The sequence below is a fragment of the Anthonomus grandis genome, chromosome 1 (genome assembly GCF_022605725.1).
Source record: "Anthonomus grandis grandis chromosome 1, icAntGran1.3, whole genome shotgun sequence".
NCBI lineage: Eukaryota > Metazoa > Arthropoda > Insecta > Coleoptera > Curculionidae > Anthonomus > Anthonomus grandis.
Genome location: NC_065546.1, coordinates 35,557,496 through 35,569,548, shown reverse-complemented (window position 1 = coordinate 35,569,548; position 12,053 = coordinate 35,557,496). Strand labels below are relative to the sequence as shown.

At 40.3% G+C, this 12,053-nt stretch overlaps 1 protein-coding gene across 1 annotated transcript in view; it reads right to left on the bottom strand.

The window, feature by feature from the left end:
- Nucleotides 1-12,053, bottom strand: part of LOC126745301 (titin-like) — a 123,738-nt gene that overhangs the window by 12,900 nt on the left and 98,785 nt on the right. The window contains exons 24-25 of the mRNA XM_050453076.1: nucleotides 1,631-9,331; nucleotides 1,311-1,361 (exon numbers count right to left, since the gene is read on the bottom strand). Coding sequence (XP_050309033.1) covers nucleotides 1,311-1,361; nucleotides 1,631-9,331 — 7,752 coding nt within the window. The remainder of the gene's footprint in view (nucleotides 1-1,310; nucleotides 1,362-1,630; nucleotides 9,332-12,053) is intronic.

Genomic DNA, 12,053 nt, shown 5'->3' with positions numbered 1-12,053 from the left:
TATTTTTAAAATCTGTAAAAACATTATTAGGACAACTTTTTAAGGACAACGTGTACCTGATTTCAGTTTTTGTTTCGACGTTTCGGTTCGATTTCATCCTCAACTTCTTTTTTTCTTATGGCGGCCATTTTTTTTTTTTGCTAATTAATTAAGAAGATCTTTTTCCCTTTAAAATGATGTATAACATTTTATGAAAATAGTTCATTCTTATGTCAAAAAGTTACCAAAGTTCATTTTCGAGGAGTTGGTCATGAATGCGGAGGCCATGACTACGGAGGCCATTTGTCGTATAAACAATTATTATTGTTTACTGATTTAGCGTCATTTACTGACAATTCCGCAAAATATTATTTATTTGATTTAACTTTTTATCTTATTTAGTAGTTCTTATCTTGTTAATTTTTTGTTCTTGTTCGTGTTAAATAATTTTTCGTATCTAGTTGTTTTCGTTTGTATTTATTGGGTTTTGTTTAAATTTTTAATTTCCGAAAATGGCCATGCGATATACCAGTGAAGAAAAATTTGACATATGGGAATGTTATATTACATGTAATAGGAATGCAAATCTTGCAATCGCCAGATATTTGGAACTGTATCCTGAGACACAACTGCCAGGTCCAAGACTATTCGCTAGGCTTGTCATGAACCTTAGAACTCATGGAAGTTTTGAAGTACCAACGCCAGAAAATTATCAAAGGGACAATGAAGCTCGCGATGAAAACGTTTTAGACCATTTTAATGTGAACCTGAAAGCAAATACAGTGAAACCTCCCGATACGAACACCTCCAATAGACGGACAACTTCCTTGAGCGGACATTTTTTTTGGTCCCATTGAAAATACACTAAATTCCCATATGCTTTAACGGACACTCTCTCGGGCGGACGCGGACACCTAAAAGTGGTCCGAAGAACCGCTAAACTTTTTCTTGAGCGGACACAGAAAAAATTTAAACACGCAATCGGGGGTTGCATTGGCGCCAGAGCCTGGGTTTTCCCCGATACGACGGTACTCCTCGCATGGCGCCGGTTTGTCGGGATGTTTTTGTGTTTTGACTGTTTTGTTAATGCATTTGGCTTTAGTTTATTTCCGAAAGTTAAAGACTACTAAAAAGGCTAATAGACGCCAACTTCGTTTAGTAAAATAAAGATAAAAATAAAATGGCAGTATGTTAAACATAGCCATCTTGTTTTGAAGCTCAGTAATGTCGCCCAGTTTCATTTTTTTTTTAAGATATAAATCATAATTTACCGGAATGCCACGCCCAAATTTTCTAATAAAAATGTTACAAGGTTATCTTTAATTTTTTACCTTTTGCCGGAGATGTCGTTTGCTGCTGCGAACTGGTCGACTGTTCATTTCCTAAAACATACGTAAAGATAAATATCAATTGAATTATTTGAAATCCAACCGGGGTCAATAGGTCAGTAATAAATTATCGAACTTCCATGCACCTTTAAAAACATCATGCAAAACCAAAACTTACCAAAATTGAAAAAGAAAAGTGAATAAGTGATGTGGAACAACCATTGGTACTAAATAAAAATAATACTGCAACAGGCATTATCAAATAAAAACAACTAAAACAAGGGGGAAATTACCAACGTCCAACAATAGTAGCAGTCACAAACCTGTTAATTTTTGGGTTAAAGGGACGTCGATTTTCTTTGTAATAGTGATTTTACTCTTGCCATCGGCTACTTCTTGGGTATAAACCGCTTCAGCCGAAGTCCTGCTAATAACGCCGCGGCTCTGCACCACCTCAGGCTCATTTAATTCCTCAAAATATTTCTCGATGTCCTCCTTAGTCATCGGCTGTTCATCATCACCCTTTACGATGAATCTCTTTTCTACCACCCTTCTAGTGTGCACGTTTCCAAACTCATCAATCTCTTGTGTCTCCTCCACGTCCTGACCCTCATCAAACTCCTGCATAAATTTTTTCAATTGCTCATCCGCGTCCGGACCCGTGAATGTCACCTTGCGCACTTCCGGAGCCATTTCTACTTTCCGATGTATCACGTGGGAATATTGACCATCACCCAGGGGCTCTACAACCTCTGAAATGTAAGGTTTCGATGATTTTTCCACATATTCCGTTATGCGTCTGCCGCTGTACTCATCATCAAACCATACTTTGCGAACGGCAGCTCCTACATCGACCATTTCTTTTTGGTAGGTGGGGTCAATGGTGTCGGTTGATGAAACCATGGTGTTTGAGCCACCGCTAGTAAAGCTACCTGAAAAAACTGAGTCTGTTTCATATTGCATGGTGGCGTGAGTCGCCGTAGAGCTGGTTGGATCAACACTATCGATACTACGCAGCATCACGTCGTCCCGATCATCTCGAATAAAGTCCGCTTCCACTAGCATCTCTTCTCTTGCTGACGAACTCAAGTCTTTTCCTGTACTGGCGCTACTATGGTCATGACCTCCAATCCTAGATCCATCCTCATCAATTGAATCAGTTTGGATTACGTTAAATCCTGAACTGGTTGCTTGAGCCAGTTCAAGAGAATCACTTGATACCATATTACTTTTTTCATCTCGGATTTCTATTGAGTCAGTCATAATATTCTCTTTGGCCTTTTGCGCTTGAAACTCAATGGAGTCAGTGCTCGCGGTCATTACATCTGCCACTGGTGGTGCATCTAGGCTGTCAGCACTATCACGTCTATCCTCTTCTTGTTTAAAATCCAAAGAGTCAGTAGAAGCAACCATGACATCCTCGTTTTCTTTCCACTGAACTTTAATGGTTGATTTTACTAAAGGTGCGTCAAGTTCTAACTCGGGCACCCTAGAGACTTCTTCAATTGAATCGCCGCGCCCCAGTGACTCGGTTTTTTCCATCTCTCTAAAATCGACAAATCGTTCCACGTTAGTTTGTGCCTGCTTAATGATCTCGTCGATCTCAAACATGCGTTTGTCATAGTCTTCCTCGTCTTCTTCAACTGCTTTCTTTTCTGTGCCAACAGTTTCGCAACTTTCCGACTCCGAAGCGATGCTTTCTTGGCCTTCATCAATTTGCGTGAGCATCGCTTCCTCTTCTTTCACTTTCATCTCGATTTTGTGCGCTTGTATGCAAGCATGCTCCAAACCTTCAAACTCCTTAAGCGAACTCACTGAGATATCATCTCCGGTGTTATTTTTTCCATTACGGAAGCGCGTCCTGGAACTTCCGCTACTGGACGAATCACTTCCTTGATGAAACTTTCGCATTTCCAATGACATGGCTTGCTCTAACTTTTCAAACTCTTGAAGGCTGTTCATGGATATATCATCCTGTTCTCCGGAACGGGTGAAATATTTCCGACCTGCTAAAACATCATAGTCGGGAGTGCTCGAGTAAGAGTCCTTAACGCTTCCACCACCCTCCCTTTGGGAACCGTAACTGGACGCGAAGTTATTAATGTCTTCCTCTTTAATATCTTCCAAAGGACCGCGCTCAAATTCCATTTCGTAGCCATAGCCTGCGGCCATCATGGCTGCTTGGTCACCTTGGAACTGCTGTTCAATCCATTTCTTGTTTGCTTCCAATTCTTTGTCGTAGCTTTCACCGTAGTCTTTTGTGGAAGCAACTCGTCCGTCTGGTTGGGGAGGACTGTCCTCAAACTCGAAACCGAACTCATCTAAAGTCTGATTTCCTGTGAGCGGGGTGGGTGCCGAGTGCGCTAAATATTTTTCGATTTCTTCATCGTGCTTTTTAAGGTTTTTGGATTTCATTTCAATTCTGACGCTCTTGCCTTCGGTGTCAAACTCGTGCGCTTCTTTTCCTACTTCTTCAATCACTACGAAGTCGTCAATTATGTCGGGTTTCTCAAGCATCTCGAATGAATCACTACTTTGGGAGTCGATATCTTTTTCGGCCACATCGATCACTGTAGCAATGTCACTCGTGAGCGATTCTGTGACCATTGAGTCTATTAAAGTAGATTGCATCATCGATGAAGTCAGTATATCATCTTCAATATGGTCTTGTGGGGAAGATTCTTCACACTCCTTTTCCAGCACTTCGGTTTGCTTCTCCAGATCCTTATTTATATGCTCCTGAACTTCCTTACTTTCCTTGGCGATTTGCTCAAATGAATCGCTAGTATTTGCTTGGACAGCATCTTTCTCTGATATGCTTTCATGCTCAGATTCGGGAGTCATATCAGTTACGGTGATGTCTGGTATAAATCCGGGACTAATGTCTCTCATTTGGGCACGTTTTTCTTCTAGTTCACGCTTTTGCCTCTCGCGCATTTCCAGCTCGTGTTTTTCAGCATCTTCATCTTCTATGATCGGTATAATCTGTTTGATCTTATGAGCTGGCGAGATATGCGCCACCATGTTAAATGCTGCCTCGGCTTCCGCCTCCTCGAAACTCGATTTTTCGCTAGAAGTGCTGCTGGATTTCCCATGGGAATCCCGTTTTTCTAGGATCTCTTTGGAAATGTCTGATATGCTGGATGTGGAGCGTTTCCGTTGGAGTTCCATGGCTACTTCTTTAGTTTTTGGAGAAAATTCTTGCTCGAAATCGACGCTAAAGTCGGAAGATTCGAACTGGGGCTCTGGTGTTTTTGGTCTTTCAATAGGATCAGTTGCTTCAGTCACATCGGACTTCATTAAATCTACGATTTCTGATTCGGTCTGGTCTGAAAAGGCTGTAGACGTAGGCCGGTCAGATCTACTAAAGCCCGACTGCGGCCGAGAAATGTCGAGCACATCATTATCAAATATTGTATCACTTTCTTTTTCATCTACATCCTTTTCTGATTCATCCACTTCTTTTGCTTCCTTCTCATCATTTAACAGCTCCTTAATTTTTAAATCAACGGGGTGCTGAGGTAACGATATCCCAATCATGGTGCTCTCAGTTCTCCTGTGGCCCTTTTTACGGGGCTCCTCCAAAATGATCTTACTCTCACTTATTTCTGAAGTGATTTGTGTGCTCGCACTATAAATGCCGTCCTCCTTCACAGAGGATGTTGTTATTGTCACATTTTCTATAGCCCAATCTATTGGCATGTGTGGCGTACTAGTTGCCATGTCGCAACTTCTAAGCTGCGTAGGCGTCAGCGGCAAACTTTCCTGACTTCCCCGCATAGTCATTTCATTGTCCTCCATGCTTAAGTGTTCGGATACCCCCGACACACTCATACGTTCAGACACTTCGATGACAGTCCTCTGGAGACCTGCGCTTGATGTGCTCGAGACACTCATACTTAAAATACTGCCGTCGTCGAGGCTTTGTCCAAACTTTTCTTCGGTTTCTTGTGGCGATTCGGGCGCTAATACCTTGGGCTCCGGTTGGAAGGTCATTTCTGCTGAGCGCTTCATTTTCGAAAAGCCATCGATAGCCTTGTCTTCGTTCTGTTCTTCCTCAGAAATATCCATGGAGTCGTTGATAATTTCTGAGTCCATAAGGTCTGAAACTTGCCTATCAGGATGACCGTGGCCTGTCCATCCAGAAGACGGTTCAGCATCCTCAAGAATCTGCTGATCGATTGAGTCAAGGATGTCGCCATCTAGATCACTCGTTGAAGGCACCAAGGTCTCGGAATGTTCAGATATCTCAATGCTGGCCAAGTTGCCTGAGCTCTCACTGTCTAAGCTTTTCATGCTTTCTTTAGAACTTAAGCTGCTTATAGCAGTATGGTAGTCTGTGGATGTAATGTGGGATTTAGCTGAATATTCTAGTGTAGAAGTCAAAGCAGTGTCATATTCGGAAGAAGCTGCCGCAATGATTCCTTCTACGTCAGAACTGCATGGTCGACTTCTGCTGCTGTCGATCTCGAAGCTTTGATAGTGGCTTTCTCCAGAGCTCGAGTAGGCTTCAAACTCTACGCCAGATTTTCTGTCGGGCTTCAGGTTTGAGCTGCTGCTGCTGCTGTCTGATTTGGTTTTTCTTAGAATGACAGTCTCTTTGAAAATAGGGGATTTCCCTGATTCTATGCTTGATTTTGAGTCAGAGCTGGATGTGCGATGAACCTGCTCCGCTTTGGTTACTATAGCGTCCACTTCCGCTTTCGCTTCGTCAAGCAGCTTGTAAAGCTCCGCTCCTTCCAATTGGATTGAAGAAGTTACTACTACTTTTTCAGTGGTCTTGTCTGTGGTGACATGCTCACTTTTTGTTTCAAAGTGTTTTTTATCTATAGTGGTTGTGGTAAAGACCTCCGTGCCGTCTTCAAGCTTTTCAGATTTGCTGTGTTCTTCTTTTAATAGTTTTTCATCTTTTTGCACTAGTTCTGTGTACTCGTTTTGTTTCTTTTCAGTGACGTCTTTTACACCGTCTGTGGTTATTTCTTTGGTGATTTGATGAACATCATATTTTCCTTTTACTTCAGTGGTTTTAGTTGCATCGGCGACTTCTTTTGCTTGCGTTTCTTCTAGTGTGTCTGTTTTAATATGTACGTGCTCGGTCTGAGTATCTTCCTTAAGAGTCATGTCAGCCTCAATATTTCCTATAGCGCTTCTCTTCATTTCAAAATCCTCTGTCTTAGTCATAAGTTCTTCATTAACTTGCGAATCAATGTGTGATTTTATTTTGGAATGTTCTTCAACGCTGGATTCTGATATGGTCTCGTCTTCTTCAATGATAACATTTTTATACTTAGAATGGCTTTTCTCGCCTTTCATCGAGTCTAAAAGGGATACCACGCTATCTTTTTTGATCGTTTTCACCTTGGAATCCTCGTAGACCTCAGTGTCTTTTGAGAATACTTTTTCAGTTTTATGTTCCTCATCAAATTGCTCAAAGGTATCAACTTTCTCTTCAAAATCATGATCAACCAGGTCATATTCCAACGCAAGATCGTGTACTTTTTCAGCTTCTAGTTGACCCATCTGTTGCTCTAGGGTATGTGTATAGTCAGCTATATCAGTACCGCTGTAACGCAAATCCTCATCAGTAATCTCCATGCTGGAGGTTTGGGTGTCTCCTCTTGCCAACTTAGCTAACTCGCGTTGTCTTCTTGCCAAAACAGATTCGACCAACTCCACCTCCCTTTCGTCAAGACCATTCGACTCGGCCAGCTGTTTAATATAGTTCGACATTTCCGGGTTGAAGGTCAGAACCTCCTCACTTGCCTCTGACCGCGTCAACTCTCCGCGATTCTGAATTTCATTTTCAATTTCCTCGATTAGTTGGGACGCGATCTTCTTAGCTTCTACCGGGTCAACTTTCATATGTTGGAAGGTATCAAGAATGATCTTTTCAATTTCGCTGTGGCTCTCGGATTTGATTCGGTCAGAAATCGATTCCGACTGATCCAGATGAATTTCCGAACCAAAGTCGGATTCTTCTCTCAAGCCGATGCTTAAGTCTTCGTCTTTTGCTGGGAGAGTTTCTTGTTTAGTCTCTGGCTCGAAGTGTTTTTGTTGGTGTAACTCCTCAAGTGCCTCTTCAACCATTAGGTCTTTAAGCTCATCGAGAGTTTGATCATCCACTTCTTCTGAAACCGCTTTTTCTATCATAATGTCTTGAGCTTTTAGTTTTTCATTCAGTTTGTCATGAATTTCTTTTGTGAGCTTTTCTGATATGTTTTCTTTGATGGCAGATAGTTCGGATTTCGTGGGGTCTTTCTCTAGCTGGGACATTTCGTCTTCTGTAGGTAAGTACTGCGATTCACTTTTGTAATCTGTACTATATTGCTCATATTTGTCAATGTCTGTAACCGATTGGCGCTTAATAATATGCTCCACTTGCGAATATTCATCTTCTTCTATTGATGTTATGTCACCGTATTCAGTCAGGGATGTCCCTTGGTCCTTTTCTTCTTGCAATCTTTCTGCAGCAATAAATTCCTCGGTTATGCTTTGTTGGTTTTTGATTACGTCAGCTTTTTCGTCGAAGTCTGGTTGGTTCTCGATGGTGGCTTCCCATACAGTGCTTTGCACGCGTTCTATAGACTGTTTTATTGGTGATGCCTCTTCAAGTGATTCAGAGATTGGTGATGCAGCCACGATTGGTTCAGCTTTTTCAGAATAATCGTCACTTTCTTCACTGATACGTCTCTGTTTACCTGAGAGAGTTACGGTTATCTCTGGAATATATTCGCCGGTAACCTGTAAGGTAGTGTCTACTTTTTTTTCAGAAACTTCTAATTCGCTTTTGTCAACGTGCACGTGTTCTTTCGCCTCTTGTTCGTGGAAACTTTTTTCTTCCGATGATGGTGACTTGGCGGGTTTCTCAGCACTGACTTGCCTTTCGAAGTCTTTGGCTAAATCTCTTACAGACTTTTTAAGTTCTGAGTCGGCCTCGGTTGGCTTCTTCGTATTATAAGACTTCTCCTCAGAGGAGTCTTCTTCTGCAATTTTGGACATGGCCTCATCTACAAAAGACCTTACAGTCATAATCCGTTCTTCTTGTAGGGCTGCCAAGGTTTTTCTCTCCGGAGAAGAGTCTTCTTCTGTATCAGTCACGAGGTGCTCCTCGATCATGTCCTCTTTAATCTTTTGCTCGTATTTTTCTTTTAGTTGTTTAAGGTTACGGGAAACCTCGTACAAGTCCTCGGTGGGCAACGAGGCGGAGCGTTCGTAAATGGTTTTTCGTTGGGTCACTGGAGGGGCGAAAACGCTCATTTGTCTCTCTCTGATCTGGGGTACGCGATCCTCAATTTCCGAGTCTGAGATTACATTTTCTACGTCCTCGCTGTCTGATATGTAGCCGGTGTGTTCGATTTGTTGGCTGCTGCCTTTCTGAGCTTTATCTGAGTCTAAGCTGTCGTCTTTATCTAGTTGACTGTCGGAGCTTTGCTGGGTGATTTTGAATATTTCTTTGCGCTCCGCCGGTGGCATGAACGAAGCTTGGTATTCCGTCAATATTTTTTCGGTTTTATCATTTCTCTCGATGCCCTCGATAATCGATTGGAGTTCTTCTTGTGCGTGGATCTTTTCAGCTTCGATGGCTTTTTCCAGTTTTATTTCGGCGGCGGTTTTTTCTTTCGCCGCTGGTTTGCGTGGTTCTTCTTCAGATGTTTCACTGCGAGTGGTTTGTATGGTGGAACGTGGCTTGGGAATCGGGGGCATGCCGATCTCATGGACTGACGTGCGTTTTTTGCTGATGATTTCCTTGTCTGTCGCAGTCATTTCGTGTAAGCTCATCCGTTTCTTGGTGGAATCTTTGCTGACGTTCTCCCAAAATTTCTTACGGTCCGAGTAGGTGGCGAAGTCATCTCCGTCGTCGTCTAGCAGATCATCTCTCACGGGAGACATGATCTTGTCAGATTTAGGGGTTGTTTTTGAAAAATCTAAGGGTATTTCCGGTTTTGCGGTACGAGGTTTTGGTTGGGGTATGGACGAGTCGGTGGTTGTTAGTGGTGATTCTTGGGTTAGTCCGCTGTTAGATTCTAAAAAGACGGTTAATGGTTAGCGGGATCTAGCAATATAATAAGGTTAGGTTTGTGTGTTTTTTTCTTTTTAGGTTAAGCGGGTTGGGGGCAGGCAAATGTTGTAATACTATGAGCTAAGTTCGACTTACCATGACGGAATGAATTTGACACAACATCAAGATGATTTCTAAATAAAACAAAAGGAAAAAACACAAAAAGCCAAAGACTGCTTGTGCAAACTTGGACAAAAGAAAACGCTACTTTCAACGGATTTCTTTCTAAAATCACCAAAGCATGCAAAAACCAAAATCGTAAAATAGAAACAAACTACTATAGGGCCCCGTCAACTTTTCGGGTCAATAAATTACCTATTATGTCTCTCTCCGCTTTATTAACGAGAAGGTTATTATTCTCTTGGTCTTCAGAGATCACAATGTTTGGGATAAAGGGATCAGGATAATAGGCTGAGGAACTGTCCAGATCCTCCAAATCTTCGAAAACTGACCCACTATCGATAGTCTCGTGGACACTAGTATTGATACTATGCGTAGAGCTGAAAGGACTCGATTTCTCTAGCCATTGCTTTACTGCTCCCATAAGACTTGACTGTGGGGGAAATGAGTCGGTGCTACCGAGACTCTTGGACAGTCTGTCCTGGTTAGATATGACCGACTCCTGACTGAGCCTACCTCTACCAATAAACCGTTCGGGGGTCATTTCAATGACCGTCTCATATAAGGAACTTTTCTTGATATCTGGTAGACTTCCTCGATCGTCTTCTATGACCAAACGGTTGGTTTTATAAAATCCCATCTCGGAACGTGCCCTTTTGGTAGTTTTTCTCTTAATCGGTTTCGGCGAACCGCAAGGACTTTTCATAATAGGGATAATTTCGACTTGTACACCCCCTGGGTTAATCAATTTATCTTTATTAAGTGTGACAGGGCCCAGATATACTATTTCACCTACGACAAGGGAAGAATTTACTTTTTTGGGGCACGAAACAGCTGAGAGGTCGAAAGATGCATGCGGCAGGGTTAAGTAAAATGTAAATTCTCGTGATTGTTTCTACTTAAATGCGTGATTTGATGAGTATTGGTGAGTATTATTTTAAGCAATCGTTAATACAATCAAACTGATTTGACGCGGTATTTGGGATCAGGGCGAGTAGTACTTTAGTGCCAAACCGAGTTTGAACGAAAGGGCTGGGCCATAAAGAATGTGCATAACAATCGTGGTTTCTCTATTAGGTTATCTCCTAAAAACATATCTCTTAAAAACTATACTAAATAACCTCAAATACCTACGAAAGGATAAAAAATTATCTGAAAATGATATCAGCTATAGTGTATTTAATACCAGAAGCCTGAAACAAAAAAAACATGGAATAACAACGACCTTTTATTAGAAGAAGCATATTGAGCTGATAGAAATAATTACTTTAATACGATGAAAAGATTAATCTAGAACGCTAAAGAATACGAAAAAATATTTCGAATAAAGCAAAAAATAAACGATTTGAATTTTTCCAATTCATAAAGGGCTTTAATGGGCCTCTAATAAAATGAAAAAATATCTTTAAAAGTCTGGAATAAACATAACTTTTAAGGCATAATTAAAGTCAAATGTATGGAAAATAAGAAAAATTCCGGCAAATGGCTGTAATAAAGAAAAAATTAAATGCTTTAAAAAATTGTATTTCTTTCAATTCATGAAATACTTTATAAGCCTGGAATAAATATGAATTTTTAATGACTTAATTCACGAAATGCAAATAAAGTCAAATACATGGAAAGCTTAAACAATTCTGTAAAAAGCGAATAAAACGAAAAATTGAATGCCTTAAAGGATTTTTATTTTCTTTTTCAATTCATGGAAAGCATTGAATGCCTGGAATAAAAATGACTTTAAAGACAGTAATTATGTCAAATTGATGGAAAAGTAAAATATTACGTCAAATACCTGGAAGAAAATAAAAAATAATGGAGTCTGGAAGAAATGAGTTTTAGGAGGTAAATTCAGTCAAAACCACGGAAAGGAGAAAAAATTACGCCCAATGCCTAGAATAAAAGCGTAAAAACGGATTCCTTGAAGACTTGATTTTTTCTGTTATATTTTTTTCAATTACGAAGGAATTCTTGGAAAAAAAATTAAAAACTGGAATAAAATTGAATTAAAAAAATGCCTTAAATTTCTTTTTTCAATTAATGGAAGATTTAAAAAGGCTGCAATAAAAATGACTTTTACGACAAATAAAGAGAAAAATGAAGTGCCAAAAAAATTTGTATTTTTTTAAGATCAAATGCATTAAAGATAGAAAGGAGAACGTCAAATGGATTGAATAACGAATAAGAATGAAAAGTCGAAGGCCTAAATGATATCTATGTCTTTCCAAATTCACATTACCTACAAATCATTGTTATTTTTTTAGTAAAAAATCTTGCAAATTGAAAGAGTTACGTTAATTAATTACGTACTTCCAAAGACCCCAGAATCCATTTTTAATACGTTCGTTCTAACCAAAAGATCATCGCAGTCATTTAGAAGCGAGGCTGATTACGTATCCAAAATGTTGAATAAATATTTCCAAAGGTCCAAAAAATTTCTGGAAAGAGAACAAATGCGTCACTTATATATAAGGGAAAAGATCCGTATTCAGAATGGCAATAAGTAGGTACTTATAAGACTCAAAAGTAAGTCAAATATATAATGAAGTACATGGAAATTCCTACAAAATTAC